Source organism: Orbicella franksi, chromosome 15 (genome assembly GCF_964199315.1).
Source record: "Orbicella franksi chromosome 15, jaOrbFran1.1, whole genome shotgun sequence".
Classification (NCBI taxonomy): domain Eukaryota; kingdom Metazoa; phylum Cnidaria; class Anthozoa; order Scleractinia; family Merulinidae; genus Orbicella; species Orbicella franksi.
Window position 1 is genome coordinate 4617630 of NC_138159.1, and position 18901 is coordinate 4636530.

At 39.2% G+C, this 18901-nt stretch overlaps 3 protein-coding genes across 3 annotated transcripts; 1 reads left to right on the forward strand and 2 right to left on the reverse strand.

Annotated features, from left to right (window-relative positions):
- Position 1: 1 nt before the first annotated feature.
- LOC145470534 (mitogen-activated protein kinase kinase kinase 12-like) lies at positions 2 to 10061 on the reverse strand (the record flags this gene model as incomplete). Its single annotated transcript, XM_081454336.1, has 10 exons — positions 8977 to 10061; positions 7621 to 7812; positions 5384 to 5542; positions 4598 to 4649; positions 4058 to 4164; positions 3287 to 3395; positions 2751 to 2881; positions 1414 to 1530; positions 699 to 827; positions 2 to 155 (listed from the first exon to the last, which is right to left on the reverse strand). Coding segments are annotated over exons 1-10 (1596 nt in total), but the record flags the coding sequence as incomplete, so codon positions are not given.
- Positions 10062 to 11556: 1495 nt separating this feature from the next.
- LOC145469746 (uncharacterized) lies at positions 11557 to 13526 on the reverse strand. The gene has a single exon (XM_081453538.1). The coding sequence runs from the start codon at positions 13508 to 13510 to the stop codon at positions 11804 to 11806; it is 1707 nt and encodes a 568-aa protein (XP_081309664.1). The 5' UTR covers positions 13511 to 13526; the 3' UTR covers positions 11557 to 11803.
- A 227-nt stretch (positions 13527 to 13753) lies between these two features.
- On the forward strand, positions 13754 to 18827 carry LOC145469793 (transmembrane protein 41A-like). Its single transcript, XM_081453603.1, has 5 exons — positions 13754 to 13905; positions 14039 to 14195; positions 15701 to 15862; positions 16545 to 16683; positions 17076 to 18827. The coding sequence occupies exons 1-5, from the start codon at positions 13754 to 13756 to the stop codon at positions 17255 to 17257; spliced, it is 792 nt and encodes a 263-aa protein (XP_081309729.1). The 3' UTR covers positions 17258 to 18827.
- The last annotated feature ends 74 nt before the right edge of the window (positions 18828 to 18901 follow it).

The window sequence follows — 18901 nt, forward strand, 5'->3', positions numbered from 1 at the left end:
TCCCTGGGGATCTCCGGCGTTTAGATTTGCTCAGACAGCTGCGACTTCTTTTTATCCTTCTGGCGTAGCTTTGCCTCTCTTGCTCTTCACTATCACCCTCTTGAGGCCAGAAGTTACGTTCTATCGGGCTGCTGGAACTGCTGGAGGTGTTGGGACTAAAGCAAAGGAAACGCAAACTATAAGTATACTGCAAGTGCCTGTGTCAGCGTCCATTACCTTCTTTCTTAATCTTTCACAGATCATAAAAAAAAGCAAAAAAAGAGTTAGTAAAATGACATGTGTAAACTGGGACCTCAGTCGAGTGACTATTTTTCCCGGCCATTTTTTTCCCTCTGACAGGTCTAATGGGTTACCCACTGTCAGTCATTATAAAGTTATGCGCCTTCCTAATAGACCATATTCGTATTCCAGGTATTGACTGGAACTAGTGTGCAATAGAGGCTCATATGGGAAAGTATCATTGAATGAGGACACCCCGCATAAGCCTCACTTGCAAGCTAGTCCCAGTCCAAAACCGAGAAAATGAATATAGCCCATTAACCTAGCTCACCGCTTACAAATATTAAATGTGACTCTTTGTACCTCTCTTACTCACAACCCACCCACCCCTCCCTTCTTACTTCCCTCTTCCCTTACCTCTGACCCCCCCCCCTTTTTCTGCCCCTCTTCCCCCATACCTCCCTCCCTCACTTACTCACCAGCTTGAGGACTGGAGTTTGCCAGCAGGCTGATTAGATAACACCTTCTCCACAGCATTTGCACGTGCCTTCAGCTCTGACTTAATTACCCTCTTCTTGCTGTTTACAAGTTTGAGTTGGCGCTCGCGCCTATGGAAAAAAGTCACAAACAAAACTTTATCACCTGATTCTCAATTACTGCAAAATTATGAAGCATCATTTATAGGTTGGCAACTACCCTGAGTCCTATCAGCAGAGTGACTTCAAAATTCTCTAGTTAAGGCGAGGAAGATCGAAGTGGCGGGAAAGATTGAAGTGGACAATGATCCAGAGAGCTACACAGTTATAACCATACAGAGAGGACATTCAGACATAGATATGAAAAAGATATGAACTTTATTTTGGAGTCGTAAGAATCATATTTTATGAACAAGCGCAACGAGCAAAACCTTGTTTTAACACAAGAAAATTGTATGGACAATCTCTGACTGTTAACACAAACAACCGTCACAAAGCATGAAATTAAGTCATCAATATCCTCACTACTGAGAACATGGAAAATATGCAACTCGGGTTCTGGATGTAGTTTTGAAAGAATTTCATGAGTGGTGTATTTTCCAAGAAAACACTTGTATCTAGCGTCTATATAGTAAAATATTCTAATGCACAAGAAGATTACGTGTAGATGCTTCTAGTACCACTTGCACTGTTAGTATTATTTTTTTCATTTCATCACCTGAGAAGTTCTCTTTCTCTTGCTTCTAGATGTTGCATGCATTCATTCAGTTCTTGATACAAATTGTTGGCTCTCTCCAGTTTCTGCTCATAGTGGACTCTGATGTCCCTAGCATGTCTGAAAACAAAAGATCAAAAGACATTTTCTCAGAGATTTGTCAACAATGTGTAAGGCTGTACAGGTTACAAAAAATATTATGGCAGCCAAGTTAAGTCTACACAAAGGTCATGCGGGTGACGGAGATATCTGAAGCTTATCTTCATTTGCACTATTTTGCACAGCATGAAGCAAATAAGAGTATTTATTTATTAGTCCCTTGGATAAGAAGCTACTCGATCATTGGATGGGTGTAGAGAGACAATCAGTGTTGAGTGTCTTGCTAAAGAATAGAATAATTATAATGGTCCCAACCTGTGTGCAGACCTGGAGACCTTGACCCATGCCACCTACATGTACCTTCTACACTCCTTTGTTTAACAAAGGTTTTTTTTCCTCCCCCTCTCCATCCTAAATACAATGTTGATTTAATGTCATATTAAGAGGTTGTCATTGTTCATTGTGGCTAAGAATATATATATATGGTACATAACAAAGTATTAACTATCGTTTGTCTTGATGTGATCGCTCATGTGGTCACTCAGTTTGTGACGTACGTGTAGATCGTTACCAGTGGAATGCAGTGAAAATGTTGCGATCTGCATCGCAAGTGACCACATTATGAGGCAGACTATTTAACAATTAGACCCGTAGCCCGCAAGGGCTACAGGTCAATAGCCCATGAGGCGAAGCCGAATGGGCTATTGACCCGTGGCCCTTGAGGGCGAAGGGTCTAATTGTTTTAGCATCACCCAACTAGTCGGACAGAAAAGGTAATAATAAAGTTAGCAAATGTAAGTTGAAGAAATATTTATTTGGGAATAAAACGAAAGAAAGCGTCACGCTCGATGGCGCTAATTTCGCTACTCGATGACTATTACTAATAGTCCCCTAGTACCGTAGCCAATCAAAATGCAGGATTTGCATTAGTCCACTAGTTGAGTGATACTAAAATGCTCTAGTATTAATGTCACTTTATCCAGAACAACATAAATGTTTTAGGGATGGGAAAGGGTGTCAGTTCAAAAAACATTGTCAGCAGGCAGTATTACTGCAGACAAAGCTAAAGGTTCAGTCAAACCTTTGCTAACAGACACCATAAATACGTGAACACCTCCTGTAGGTGGACACAGACAAACACTGCATTTTTAACCTCCCATAAGCCGACACCTGGTCCTAAGGGTGTCCACTTACAGAAGGTTTGACTGTACTTGATACTCCATGTAGTAACAACACTTTACCTTAACTCTTCTTTCCTTCTCCTTATCAGCTCCTCGTCAAGTTGTTGAAGCTGATGAAGGTTCTGCATGTGTGCACTACTTCTGTTCTTCATCTTTTCAAACTGCTCTTTGATTTCTCCCCTCCATGTAATCTACATAGTATAAAAACATTTTACTTTTTAGCAAGCAAATGACATTGTTATGTTGATGCTACACACCTTGGAGTAGAAGACTCTGGAGCTATCAGCTCTAACAGCATTAATGTACACTAGCTAGCGTACATGTACATAATGTTAATTGATGGGAAAACCTAGCATCTACAGTGGAAATGTGCTAATCCAGCTACAAATATCTAAGCGGCCATATTTACAGGGTGCCCGTATTAATGGGGTGGCCATAAGGAAGGGTTCCATTGTATTTCTAAAGGTAACGACTAAGAAAAAGAGATTTCTTAAAACATTCATAGCATCTTGTTTGGGAAAGCAAAATCTTTGAAAGTAAGTGAATTTCGCTAAGTTTAGTTAAGTTTTTCTTTTCTTTGTTTTGTTTTGTCTGACCTGTTTGTTGAGGTAAATTTCTTGCGGTGTTTTGAGCACATCCCCTGCAGCAATCTCTACATGAAGAAGCACTTGCTGAAATGATGGACGATTCTTTGGTTTGCTATTCCTACATGGAAACACAAGATTTACCTTTACACATGTATTTGGTAGTATTAACACATCAGAGAAAAAGTAAACAAGCAAATTGGATTAGCCAACAGGCCTTATGCTGATATGAAAAATAGGATGTTTGCAAATTGAATGCTGGGGGGAGGTGGTCCTGTGATAGACTAGAGTCCCATCCAGGGAGGGGGGGGGGGGTAGAATTACTACTAGTCGCTTAATACTACAGAAACCTGAATTTATCATAAGCTCTGGCTGTATAGGCCACTGGCCTGATGCAGACCTAACCTTCTACCTTACATAAAATACGAAATGATAGAATACAAATTTATTCTTTATGGCCACTTTAAAAACTACTGGCTGTAATGGTGATGGGGTTTCTGGAAAATATTATGTCTGGGATAGGAAAGGGAGTTTGTGTTTAGACTAGAATGCTGCTTGGCATGGTCTGGTAAACAGTCTGGTATAGGTTAGTGGCACGGGACCACACCCAAAAATTCACATTTAGTACCCTGCAGGACCATGTTCAATGTTATGACTGTTTAAGAGCCTCCCAAATTTCTCCCAGTCAATCTAAGATTGTATATCAAATTGTAAAATCTACATTAATTTATTCTGACATTTAGAATGATTGTAATGAAGCTTTTAACTAATCATCAACATTACCAGCAGAGTTTCATAAGCAGTTTAAAGCCCTCTGGACATGTGGTTGGTACTGGAAGATGTAAGCTGTTGCTACCAACACCCCAAATAATGGCAGACGAATCGACATCCTGTCATAAAATGTACAAAACAAAAGAGAACATGTAAGGAAAAAAAACTTAAATCAATGAATATCTTGAACATTTAATTTGCTGTTTCTCAGGGATGAAGCTAAAGACAACACTAAGGTGGTTCAGTAACAAGCCCAGCTGGCTCTTCTGGACTTTGCACCTTCAAAATTACCTCAAGTTTTTGTTTTCTTGTGAAATTCCAGTTGGTAAAATAAGCTGGCAGCTGGTCCTCAGCTATATCCCTGGTGTCTACGTAGATTTCTACAGTCTTAGGACTCAGTTACCAAGGACTACAAAATACCAAACATGTCGAGGGGGGGGGGGGGTGGGGGGATTGAAACACTCACAGTACTTTAATAGAAAATTTGTTTAATTTCTCTAATAGAACCAACGGGTGTATTTTTAAGGGAAAAAATGTGTAATTTGCACCTACCCTATATGGCATCTCCCCTGTAAGCAGTTCCCACAAAAGGACACCAAAAGACCTGAGTATTCAAACAGACAAGTAATTTTAGCTGGTGACTACATGTATTTAAACAATAGAGTGTTTATGTCTAGGAACTATCAGCTGATAGTTGCCCAGCGGAATTTGATGTTCTTAAAACAAATATTTACCCAAACTTAGCCGAAGCTTGGAGGGCAAATATGCTAGTTTTAAGAACATCAAATTTGTAAGGGGCAACTATCAGGCTGATAGTTCCAAGACATAAACACTCTTACTATTACCTTTATTGTTCACCACTAAATTTTCTTCCACATGCCAGTTCAAAAATCATATTGATTATTTTTAACCTTTTATAGATGACAGCCGTGAAAAGCCAAATTTAAAATTTGAAAAAGAAAACATGCAGACAAATTGTGTCTTTCAATTTTTTTTCCTATAAGGCCGCTTGTTTACAGAAAACTTTTCATGGACGGGTACTATCTACATGTATCCAGGTATTTTCCTCGGACAGGCACTATGGGCAGATAGTGTCTCTCTGCTGAATGAACACTATTGCATTGCATGATCAATTTAAAAGACTAAGAATCTGAGAAAATTTAGTGGTAAACCATAATAGACTACAGAAATTTAGACTGCCATTTTATTGTTAGTAACTATACTGTAAAGTTCTGAAAGTAACCACCCCCTCCCCTCCCTTTAAGTAGCAATAAAATTTTATGATTGCTGTTAACTCCAGAAAGTTGCAACACCACAAAAGCCATTTCAAAATCTTACCACACATCAACTTTCTCTGAGCAAGGCTCATTTCTGATAACCTCAGGGGCCATCCAGGCAACTGTTCCAGCAAATGTCATCTTTGCACTCTTCTCACTAAACTCCTTACAAGTACCAAAGTCAGATATTTTAAGCAGGTCATCTTCTCCAACAAGGACACTGCAACGAACAAAGGACATATAAAACAGTACAGTCGGTATGAGAAAATTATGACTGGTGAAAGGAAAAACCGTTAAAGACGCGTGACACTTGTAGTTAAATAGTTTATAGGTTTATATTATAACAACTTACTAACAAGTGTCATAAAAGTCTTTGAAGAAACAGACGTTTTGGGTGTATAACCCTTGTACAGCGTTCAGACATGCATTTTGTACGCACTATGTACTATTTACATACGCACGGGCTTCAATTCAATTTAATGTCTGACTACAGTTGAGTACAGTAATAGCCCACGTATAAGAACCTGGGTTTTAAGAACCTGTCAGGCTAAAATTTTCATTTTAAGCCCCCTCCACATAAGAACCTATTAAGGCTAACATTTTAAGTTAGGTTCTTATCAGTGGGGTTGCTGTAAAAATGTATAGGTAGAAACTGCTGAATTAAGATCACCATCTATTTAAAAGTAACTTGACATAACTTTTTTTTTTCTTTTAAGCTTAAGTACCATGTTGTATGTCTATTGTGTTTGCCATTCAAATAATTCCCCAAGTATTTGCAAGTACTGTACTCTGCTACAGTATCAAAGAAAGCTTTCTGACCATCTCCAACTCTGTGAGAATCACAAAATATTAAATGTAGAATATAAAAATATATCCCAATGAAATAAATAATTGTAAAATATCAAAACAACGTAAGCTCCCAATGAGCAATGCCTCAGCTTCTCAACATGAGTTGCTTTGTTATGTTTTGTTAAGGACATATACTGTACCGGCACTGAACTGCCTATAGGGATTGCTCTATGGTACAAATAAATGAGTTATACTGTATTATGAGATGATATTTATAATGTATATAGTATATTCAGATGAAATTCATATGAAAATATAAGAACCTATTTTAAGAACCTTGGTAGCCTAAATTTGCTTTAAGTACCATTTATATAAGAATGTATTTAGGCTAAATTGAAAACTTCAGGTTCTTATACGTGGGCTATTACTGTAGTATAACAGTTTTCTGAACACTGAAGAAGGGTTATATACACCCGAAATGTCTGCCTTTTCAAAGACGTTAATAAATCATACTTTTTGATAATTTGTTATAATATCTACCTATAAGCTAAGAAAATTCTGTGTTTCTTCAAGATTTCTTTAAACAGTGGAAAGGGAGAAGGGACAGTGGTAAAGTGAACTACTTGTAGTTGCTTGTAAACATGTTGAAGGTCAACTTGTTCTTTAGGCCAGATTTCAACCAAGGTGTCAACAGGGAAGGGGGAGTTCCAGACCAATAACTTATTAGACCAACAACTTTGAGCAAATTTGCAACAATTCCTCACTTGGTCTAGTTGAGATGAAAGTGGACTACAAAAGTCAGAGATCAGTAGTTCAAATCTGGGTGAGTACAAAATAAATAGAAAAAAGATCAAGGGGGTTCAGGGTTAAGTTTGGGGAGGGGGGGTTGATATGGGATCCTGATAGGGTGTAGGAACTGATGGGGGTAAGTAGTGTGCATGTTATTCCATTTAAGGACCCCCAATTTACCCAAACGTAATAAAAGTGAAAAATAATAATTATAATAATAATAAATTGCTTTGAAAAATTTAACCTAGGTCGAAGCAAATTCATCTAGGTTGAAATCATTCTGACCTAAAGAACAAACTGACCTAAAACATACACATTAAATTGTGTAGTTCCAGGAAATAACCATACCTCTCCCATAGAATAGGTTTTTTTTACAAGACCCCCCCCCCCCCCCCAAGGGGTTTCATTAACGTTTTCAGCAGGAGGACAACTGGTTTTCACAGGCTGGCAAAACTATTTGAAGAAGAAGAACTTTCCTCTAGATGGTCAAACCAGGCAGGCAAAATTGTCCTTACCACCGGTCAATTTCCCCAGTGCCCAGCCCTTAATAAAACCCCTGACGCCCCCCACCTCCCACTGGAAATTTCAATAATTAAGCTTCATACATTTCTTTAAATTTTTTGGTCTTACAGAGCCCCCACTCCCCGGGGAATTCCAATCCTTTCTGTGAGGGGAGGGAGTATGGATATTTTTTGAAACAGCACATTCTTAGCAACTTACTTAGGCGACTTCAAATCCCTATGAATAATTTTGTGAAGATGAAGATAGTGCATGCCATCTGCAATCTGCTTTGACCACTTTATCAGTAAGGAAGGTGTGATTTGTCGGCCATTGCGTAAAACCTCATACAGCTGACCATTAGGGCAGAATTCCATGATAATACAGTGGACTGGGGCTTGATTGCATATCCCTCTGAAATCACAAGGGATAAATTAGGCCACATTTGATATACAGTGTATCAGTATTCTAACATGGCTCCGGGACTTTCAGGACAAACTGCTATATCTGGTGTTGTTTTCTTTGCATCCAAGTCTCCTTTGGAAATTGAGAGACAAAAGAAACTTCAAAAATTTGCAATTTTGACTTGAAAGCCTCGGAGTCATGTTAGAATATTGATATAGCAAACGTGGCATATTGTATGCTAAACTTCCATGAACTAGTTTTCTATAATATGGGTTGTTAACCATTTAACCAAAAATTTCAGAAAATTTTGGTCAAAATGTAAATTCAATGGTAAGATTATTTTGGCTTGATTGGCCATAAAATTTTCGAAATAAATGGAATGTCTTGAAAGGTAGTCCAAAATTTCCAACCAAAACATCCAACCGGGAAATGTGCTTACCATTTGCAATTCCTCACTGCCAGCTTCGAGGTTGAACCCGTCCTAGTCTCTTATGGTCTTTTTTCTGAAAAAATGGTAAATGGCCAATCCAACTGGAACAGCCAATGGCTGCCAGATTTTTTTTTTTTTTTTTTTTTTTTTTTTCACCTGGGAGACCAAATAAAGTATGTCTATATGTATGTATGTAACTTACCATCACGCATTTTTGCTTACCATCACGCATTTTTGCTTACCATTTGCACAACCGTCAATGAACCGGTTTCTCCATGTAAGTGGTAAACAATGCATATAGACTGGTAGTTTGTGGTATTAAGAGCTTCATACCAGCTTGTACAGGGTCGTGAAAGTTAGATCATCACTGGTCAGAGAATTTTTTGGAGGGGAGTTTGTATCACTCAATGATTACACATCTTTATTAAGAAACAATCAACGCAAGGAAAACTTCATGTACAGCACCAATCAACATTATTTATTTATACAACTTATAACCCACTAATTCAAAAACTAATTTCTTTAAATTATCTTAGATTTGAAATTTCTGGGTTAGATTTAGTGACATTGTAAAAACATATATACAGACCATCTGGCGGAAGCTAACTAAACAAAATAAGACTTAAATTTCAATTTAATTTCTCATGATGACCTTGAGCTGCCTTGGGTACCAGTCATGTCTGCCCTCCCATTCAACAATGTTTCTTTGACATCAAAGCTAAGAAACAAATAAATATTCTCACCTGAATTTGACAATGTTGGGATGATTTATATTCCGCAAGTGTTTAATGTCGGTGTCCGCTTCGCGACGCACTTTTTTCACGGCAACTTGTTGGCCTCCATATTGTCCCAGAAACACGGCACCTTGCGCCCCCGAACCCAACCATTCTAATTCGGCTATTTCGTCGAATGGAATTATCCAAGGGTCTGACTTCTGTTCTTTGGAAGCCTTTCCTAGAATCGTCCACACAGGCCTTAAGCAACCTAGCAACCTTCGTAACAGGCCACTAAGCGAGGTAGAATTCGTCGGATAATCTTTGTTCGATGAAGCCTGACTTTCGCAGTCCGCCGGTTTTGCCAAGAAATTATCTCCCGCAGGTTTGGGCTTGCTCCCCGGGGAAAGCCCGCCATTTTTCTCCAGAGAATTGATTTTCTCGCTTCTCGTAAAGTCTTCGTCTTTAACGTTCATATTTCACTTCTTTAACACCAACAATAGGCCATCCTAACCTCTTACTCCTTGTCCTTTCACGACAAGCTTAACACCCTTCATGGCAAATGAGTCCGTGCTCGATCGGCCATAGGAGAAACCTCAAGCAAAGATAAAATTTCATTTTCTGTGCGAAAAAAATTAAGATGACACTTCACTCCGGACACTCTAATCTTGTCAACGTTTCGTTTTCGGAATAAAACACTTTCGCAGGAAGATTATCTCATATTTACGTCAAGGAAAGCCCGCAAATCTTCGCATGAGAAGTCGATGTTTATAACTCACGGCCGTGTCATGTGACAGGTAAACCAATGTAGGGCTGATCAGTTTGTCAACAAACGCTGGCCAATCACAGTGCGAGAAACAGGTGGCCTTCTTCAACCCAATGGTTTGGCAAATAAAAACATGGCAGGTCAAATAAGGACGCGCACAACATTTTGTACCAGGAAGATTCTTGTTTCCCCTAATTGGTTCATTATATTTTATTCAGGGTACCAGTAGAAATTATTCCGTTCGCTTAATCCATATATCCTGCCACTAAATTCACTACAGTGGTACGGAATTTATGAATTCACACTCTTTCGATCGTTTGGTCTTTGCGAAGGCATCATTGCTCGCGGCCTTCGGAGGTTAAAAGTACGAATGCGTCTTTCAAATTTTCTTTTTCTAAAATTATTATTATTATTATCATTATTATTTTCTTATTCTTCACGCTAAGTTAATTTATGCACGATAGCCATTCCGAGTGCTTAACTGGTCATAAATTTCACGCAAGCTTAAAATATGCCAGGAATTCGATCAAACAAATGGCCCCTAGAACTTCCTCTTATATCTGCTTGTCATTGTCGCGAATGAAATTTGTCATTGATTTGAATGTAAATAAACGAACTTTTTTTACATATATTTTCACAGGAAGGCCATAAAAAATAACTGATATAGCAATCACTATTCCACTCGTTCATCTTCCTATCAAGGGAAAGGAAAAGAAGAAAGTAAAAGAAAAAAGAAAAGAAAGGAAAAAGAAAGTTCTCGATTGGGGAATGCGTGTAAACAACAGGAGAGTTAACAACGGGAGGGTCAATTAAATTGCCAGCGGGATTGTTTAGTCGAAGTTACAGTGTTTTCTTGACAGAAGGGATAGTGTTCTAAATTTGTTGTTGTTTAATAGCTATCTGGGTCTCGTTCAACTCTGTACTTTACCCTTCTTTATACGGCGCGTGGAAAATCGTATCATAAATAACCGGCGGTCAGAGTCAACCCGGCAAAGCTTGCACTCTCTCTCGCGATGTTTATTTTCGATCCTAGAATGATAACAGTTTGACAATAAGAAAAACAAACTACACAAAGGTGGTTAAAATATCGATTTTTTTTCTTTTAACATCTCCATTTTAAACAGTCTAGGAATTCTTCACGTCAGGTTTTTAAACTCATCACATTGGTTGTGGTGTCGATTATATGAAGCCACCAAGCATAAAATCGGAAAGACAACGGAGAAAACTGAGGAAACCGGTATATTGAACCAGGTGGGGGGGGGGGAGGGGGGGGGGCGGTGATTACCATGTGAAAAGGTCGGGGATACTCGTCACTCTCACTCAGAGTCTTCTGGACAAAATGCTGCTATTTATTTCAGCCGTCAAGGTACCTGTTTGGTTTGAGCTAGAGAAACGAATTACAAATTTAAAAAAATGCTGTCTGTCCGTTTTAAAGTGGTATCTTTTAGGGGTCTTATAAAGCTCGAGAGACGCCCATGTTGGTCTCTTAACTTTGAGCGGTTTAATTCCAATTTCTAACGAGCATCCCCGAGCTTTTCATATGGGAGCCCCCCTCCCCCCCTCCCCCTAGATATTGCAGTACAATGAATAAATGCTATAACCCTACCTTAAAAATTGTCGCCTCCCATCACACCCCACTAGAAACGACATCAACTTCGTCCCCAGGGTTTCCTCTACTTTCCACAGTGGAGGAGACCCTGGGACGACGATGGCATCGACCTTGAACACTGACATATAACCGTGTCTTAATAAACTTCTTGTGGTTGTTAAACTCCTATTCTTAGACCATCGAAGCTTGATTGAGAATATAACACCAATAACGGCGGTGATAAACATTGTACATTTTTAATTTCAAAAGTTGCTGAAAGATGGAATAAATCAACAAGTTTCTCTCTGAATGGAAATCACATCGCGTGACTGCAAGACTACTGGGTTCGATTCTGCACCTACATTTCTGATGTCTACATCATTGTCATATTTCATTTCTGCCAAAAGAAAGGGTCACCATTGTCATTGCCATTGTCACTATCACCATTAACATAATATATAGCCATCATTGGTGATTATGGACTAATACACACTCAGTCATCACTATATCCGGCTTTCATATAACTCGTCCTCCTCTTCGTAGTCCTCCTCGTGCTCCTGATTCTCCTCCTCCTCCTCCTCCTCTTCCTCCTCCTCTTCCTCGTCATCATCATCATCATCATCATCATCATCACGAAAGTCGTCGTCGTCTTCTTCGTTGTCGTCGTCGTTATCATCATCGTCGTTGTCTTCGTCGCCGTCGTCGTCATCATCATCATTACCTTTGTCATTTCCATCGCATTCACTGCCTTTGTCACAAATTTCGCATTTACCTATTAGGTGTTCAAACATTGGCATTTCATCATTGAGAAAAAACGTTCTCCATGCAAACTGAAGCCGAGCGATTGCCGAGTGCCCGTGAAAGTCAACAATAGCGCCGCCAACTCCAACTAGGAACCCATGCCAACCGATTGGCCGATCAGTCCGTACAGGAATTCCGTCGGATCCACGAAATATTTTCATATTGCGATCAATGTTTCGCTTGTTGGTGTAAAATGTAAGTGCATTTACCACTGTGGTAGCTTGAACTACGACTTTAACAAGCCTTTCACTCTCTTTAAGACGAATTTCATTTTGTTTCAGCGCCGTTTTAACACCATACATGTTCTTCTTATTATTGCTGTAAAAGACTTCTAATCCACTCACAAATTGCTTGCCATCGATATCCAAATGCTGTGCCCATACTGTTATTCCGTTGATGTAGACACCCTCACTCGAATCGGCATCTTCGAGATCGTTTTTGTCAGTGAAAACCGATGTCTCACAAAGGCTCTGTTGGATGCTGGCAAAGGATGGCCCCCAAGTAACTACACATTTAGCAAAATCTCTGCTCCTGGCCCAACTTGAGTTCGCGCTACCCGAATCAGTCCCGGATTCCACATTTCTTTTCATTCGAAGCGCATTGTCAAACATGTTTCTGCATCCACAGCTTGCTATAAGATTGTCTTTAGCGATTTCTTTAAGATGTTGTCTTGATAGAGTCGGAAGTCTAACAAGGGATAAAAGCTGTGGTAAGTAATTTGCACGCTTTTCAAGATCGTGTTTTACGTAACAAAACACCGCTTGTAAAACAACGCATTCCCTTTCCTCCACGCTAGGAATTAAACCGTCGACCACGACGCGAAGAGATTCGCTTCTAAGAAGCTCTGATAATAATTGAAATGGTAGATTTACAAAATCCTGCTTCATGGAAACCTCTGTGAAGTGTCGCAGAGCGTATCGCTTCGCTTCTTCTCTCAACGGCTCCAAGGCAAACATGTCTGCAATCTGCAGTGCGCCCAAACATGAATCCGCATCAAGATGTTCGTCCAAGATGAAGCCTGTGCATGCTTTTTGTACAAATTCTATTCCGAGATAATTGGAGGCCTCGAGCAAGAATTGCACATTGTCTTTCGTGATTTCAATGCTTCCCGAATATGCAAACCTCACTAAGTTCGTGACGGCACTTTCATCAAATCCAAGAAGTTCCACTTCTTCTGATCTGCTTTCTTCCCAGTTCGTCCCAAGAAGTGCTTCAAAGTAGCGGCTTGACAACGCCAATACGACGCGATGGGCACGAAGCTTTCGCTCTTTGCCAATTTTCAGAGTCACGTCGCAGAATTTTTCTTCCTTTTGCATCCATGTCAATCCGTTTAGCATGAAAAATCCGTGGTCTGGATCTTTAGCATGCCTAGTTCCGTGAAATGTGTCGTGCTGCAGAGGAAACGCCATCTGTAAAGCTACACCAGAACTTATGATGAAACGTATGATGAAAATAAAATACTAATCCAACATTGCGTGACATCAGTGATTTTTAAAACTATCAACTCCGTCATTGGACACTGAAAATCACGCGATAACACGTAGAGGCATGGACCTTGCAATCTGGCGAGGCAACAAAGCAATATGGCGGCCGTTTCCGAGTTTTAGTGAAATACTGGACAATTTGTAGCTTATTTGCCGTAAAAACGAGAGATGAAAACAATGTCCAAAACAGAGAGAACTGTCTTCTGTATTCTAGGGATCGGCTCAACTTTTTTCTCGGCAACTCTATTCCTGACACTGTTGTCGATGTGTAGACCACCTTTCAATGCAAATTTCTCCGCAGGTACCAACCAAAGCGAAAGGTAAGCTTTCTCGTCGAGAATTCTGACGATCACATTTTAAACAACTTCTCTCTCACTACGAGTGACAAACTAAGGCAATGTTATTTTGGCTGTACAGAAAATAATATTTTTTCCCCTATTTATGCTTTTGTAGTTATGAATTACATTTTCCAAGTGACTTGGATGATTTGAAGTCTTTAGCCAGTCTGTTGAAACAATACAGAAGAGAGAACTTTGGCTACGTTTTCCTGCTGTTCTGTAGCGCATATTTGTACAAACAGACGTTTGCAATTCCAGGATCTGTATTTATGGTAAGTTAACGTCAAAGGGGGATTAGGAACATTGTATCACAACGTAGACTTAAGTTTGACCGACCAACGATTACAGCGCCAGTAATGACTGTTTTAATGGTTATTATGATGGCGATAACAGTGATGATGACCATGTCAACAGAGATGATGGTATGCATGAGTACCTGCCTACTCACATGCATTATGCATGTGCAACATGCCTGCAGATCAAGACTCTTGATCACATGCATACATGACAATTTCACACACATAACTCACAACTCCATACTACTTACTTAATAGGGTCTCTTCATATGAACCTGGTCAACCGGGCTGGCTCAGTTTCTGAGATCTCGCCTCGCCACTCTTTCCTTCGTAAAAATTTTGATGTGTTCATATCAGTAGCCAGGCTGGCGCGGTTACTGAGATCTTGTTTTTTGTGATCAACATCCTGAAAATTTCCCAATATGAACACTCCAGCCTGGGTGACGGGGATGAAATTTGTTTTGACAAAACAGCTGCACTTTTGCAACATAGTGGCCAAAATGACATACCTGTAATAGAGTACCGAAGTGGTGACGTCACAAAAACTAAATTTATGAAATTATGGAATTTACTGAGATATTCTGAAAGTACATGATGAAGAATGCTAACTTGCCAAAAATCAGCATCTTATTGCCATTTGGGGGTGAGATATTGGCCCTTTTACGTTTCAGTTACTCCATACAAATCCTTGTAATTTTGTCTTGGTTCTAACCAGTTTAGAACCAAGATTCTAAGATCCGGTGGATTTTGACGTGGCACAAACTTAAACGGTTACTTTTAGCAGCTTTGACAGCACTTTTTTTTTTTTTTAATAGATGTTTTGATTTTTGAAAGAAGTAGAGAAATAGACTGGAAAGAAAAAACCTCGTATCGAACCAGTGTCACGACAAAACAAACTCGAATCTGGCCTGTTCAGCGCCTTATTCGCTTGCGCTAATGAAGCAACAGTAAGAGAATTGCGTAATTATATAAATAATAAAACTAGCGGCAAATACCACGCCTCGGTGACCTCATCATTTAGCAAAACAAAGGTTTCTTTTGTTTTTCACTCAACAGAAGATCTCCAAAAGATACCCTTGGAAAACTGAATGTTTCGCATGCGTTATTTCTCAAAAACAAAGCGCAAGTCAACAAAAACAATTACGTAACGATGTTTTTCATGTCAAAACAAGTCAGTCTGCCAAAAATTAGCTCAATCCTGCAAAAAATAAAAATCGGCCCAAAATGCTATATACGCCCTTTTTGCACAAAAGCCTTCAATTATTTCATATGTGACACTTCACAACCAAACATCGCATCATTATGGACACCAAATGACAGTCCTGAGAGCGTCCGCTCTGACAAGAATTGACTGTACAGATCTCATGAGCAGGGGGAGATTATAACATCGCATTATGCCATTACCCTCAGGGTACATGGGGCATAATGGCACACTCTATTCAGCAATTTGGGCTAAAATTTGTCTTGTAACCGTATTTCAGAATTTGCTGGCAGGTGCGATATTTGGTATCTGGGCAGGCTTCCCATTGGTGTGTTTCTTGACTGGGTGTGGCGCGACATTTTGTTATCTCCTGTCCAAGGCATTTGGCAAGGTTCTTTTATTACAATATTTTCCAAACAGAGTGCAAGCATTACAAAGCAAGGTGGGTGGAATAATGGCTTTGGCTCATCTGATCAGATTATCTGCATGATTGTAGCCGTTCCCCCCCTGGGGTACCCTTGAACAAATTGGGTGGGGGTGTGTGGCCTGCTCCAACAAACGTTACCCTATTTAAGACTAAAATCTGTGATTTTCCCTACCCTATCAATGACCTGACCCTTAAATCAATACCCTGTTTTGGACCTGCCTACTTGTATAATTAGTTCCCTAGTTCAGAATGATGTTAAAGGCATTGTGAAGGGCTTTTGTTGATGGTCTCTTGGATAATGATGAAAAAAGTAGATTCTCCTAACAAACATAACTAATTCAAGAATAGAGTGCAAAAACCATACCCTATTTGTGACCAGAATGGGCAAAATCAATATCGTATTTCTGGCCAAAATGGCTAAAAATGTAGATTCTTCTATTTATCAAATAAGCATAACTAATTCAAGACTACAGAGCAAAAGCCATACCCTATTTGCGACCAAAATAGGCAAGAGCGATACCCTATTTCTGGCCAAAACAACTAGAAAGCCATCCTCTTTTGGGCTGCACATACATGTATGTATGAATCCCTATGTGTCACAGGGCATTCTGGGTAGCCCATATAAGAGAGTACATCTCCCCCCCCCCCCCCCCCCATTCAGTTTTTGGTGACTGACATGTATTGTTTTGTTTCTTAGGTCAAAGAGAACCTTGACAGCCTGTTCTTCTTTCTGTTGTTCTTGAGATTATTTCCTATGTCACCCAATTGGTTCCTGAACATGTCGTCACCAATTTTGGAAGTACCTATTACACAGTTCTTTTTCTCAGTTTTAATTGGTGAGGTTGGATCATGATGCATTTGTATTGTCTTAATGGCTTGTTGTTAGCTAGACTTATACCTTAGGTGGAAAGCTGCGGAAAGCTGTTAGTAGTTATTTTACTTGAGAAACAAGTGATTATTTGTCAGGTGGTACCTGATCTTAGTTAACAGACCTCCTAATAGAGTGCGATTAAAAAAGAAATTATGTAACATTTTCAAAGCGGATTCTGCAATCATGCAAAGGAAAATTATGTCATAAATTATGCCTGCCCCCTCTCCCAGGAAATTCCAGTTCCTTCTGTGGGGGTAGTATGGATATTTTCTGAAACTGCACATTTATTTAATATTTTCAACATTCTTTACAGCCCTCAACAGTCAGTAATCTGTGTATCTTGTTTTGCTTTTGTAGGTCTAATGCCATACAACTTTATATGCTGTCAAACTGGTTGCATTTTATCACAGCTTACATCCCTAGATGAACTTTTTACTTTTGATGTAGTCATCAAGCTGTGTGGTATAGCTGTAATGGCATTGTTGCCTGGTTTAATCGTGAAAAAAATCCATAAAAGTAATAAACCCCATGCAGATTGACTAGGCAGGAATTAAATTTACCAAAAGTTATTGATGTTATTTAAAAAATTTTCTATGAGCAACAAAGTAATTTTTCGTAATAATAAGTCAAATTATTCACGCATTTTGATAGGCTGTTATTTATGATCAATTGGAGAACAGACGTATAGATGGCATCATAAGCATTTAACATTTTTGTGTTTTTGTTTCCTTATTATATAACACAGAAAGATTCCATGTTACCGCGCATCAGTTCAGTAACAGATCACAGAAGACATCAAAATTGTTGTAAGGACGTCAGTGACACTCCCGCCTGAAAGCTTGAGTTACACTTTCTTGTTCATACCACAATTTGATGTCATTTGTAATCAAAATGCGGTAAGGACATCAGTGATACAGTCGCCTAACGGCTCGAGTGACACTCTCAATTTGTTCATACCACATTCTGATGTCATTTGTGATCTCAATACATTGTACTTATCAGACGCACAACAGCAGGGGATATATTTGTTAAATTGTTTAAAAGAGATCAAAATTTATATTGCAATTTATCTTACAATCATACAAGATACGTTTAACTTTTTTTACGTCTTTTGTATTATTTATGAAGCCTTGTAAGGGAGGGAAAAGGATAAATGAAAATGGTTTATTTAGTTAAACTTAACTTAGTAGATTGAAAAGAATGTTTGCAAACGTTTACAACTACGGTTTAAACTGTCAAAACATATTCATAATTTCATATGGACAGACTTGGGTGGTATCAACTTTTAATAATTTATTCCACATTATTTTCGATAGTTTTTGAGCAAATCATATCCTCAACTAGCTACTATTACAACTGATATCAAAGTGGTGGGGGAGTCCTGTTTCACTGTATTTATCAATTGGTGTATTCTAGTGGGAAATTTGGGGCGTTTTTTAATTGTGTAGTTCACTGTTTGTCTGGTTATAAACTTGCGCTTATGCTTGCGTTTGCGCTGCAATAGGTGAAAACGAAATACCGCTCAGGTATAAGACATGCACAAGGATATTTGCCACACGTGGTTGTGTTTGGCCACTGAAAACACTGGATCCAGATTACCTCGCGCCTAAACTGTTTGGAAGGTTCAGATGATTTTGCTTGTGCTTGTGTTTGCGTCGAATTTCGTTTTCACTTGGGTCATCCCTTTTGCTTGCGCTTGTGCTTGCGTCGCTAGTGAAAACCAGGCTTTAGACAGCACGTGCGTTTTCAATGTTTTAATGTTTCAACGTTTTAACGCTGGAGAAATTTGGAAACGGAGGTTTCACTCTGAAAGCGCGTCAAATCTTCTGCGCGCACACTACGCCTGGAAAATCGAAAACGCAACAGTCACGAGTCGTTTTGGATTTGTGTTTGAGGAAAACTCGGGAAGGGAAATGACACAACTATCGTGATGTCGTTGTTTTTAAAAAGCTCCGTTTTCAAGATGTTTTCTCTCCACACTAAAACGAAAAGCCAGCGTTTTCAAATTCCTCCGGTTTGAAGAGCGTTTTCCAAAGGCTCAGTTTTCTTGACGGATTAGTGTGGACGGTAAGCCAAACCGTAGAAATAAAGCTGCGCTTTCAAATTATATTTTCTGTTTTCTTATTCATCAACACAAAGGCAATCGTAAATTAAAAAATCAAGTCGTATCAGTGATATTATAT

What these genes read in the sequence shown, in the direction of transcription:
- LOC145469746 (XM_081453538.1), bottom strand. Translation starts at nt 13,510, where the DNA reads ATGGCGTTTCCTCTGCAGCACGACACATTTCACGGAACTAGGCATGCT.
- LOC145469793 (XM_081453603.1), top strand. Translation starts at nt 13,754, where the DNA reads ATGAAAACAATGTCCAAAACAGAGAGAACTGTCTTCTGTATTCTAGGG. An exon ending in TTCCAGGATCTGTATTTATG is followed by an intron (nt 14,196 to 15,700) that starts GTAAGTTAACGT and finishes ACCGTATTTCAG; the next exon opens with AATTTGCTGGCAGGTGCGAT. An exon ending in CTTTTTCTCAGTTTTAATTG is followed by an intron (nt 16,684 to 17,075) that starts GTGAGGTTGGAT and finishes TTGCTTTTGTAG; the next exon opens with GTCTAATGCCATACAACTTT.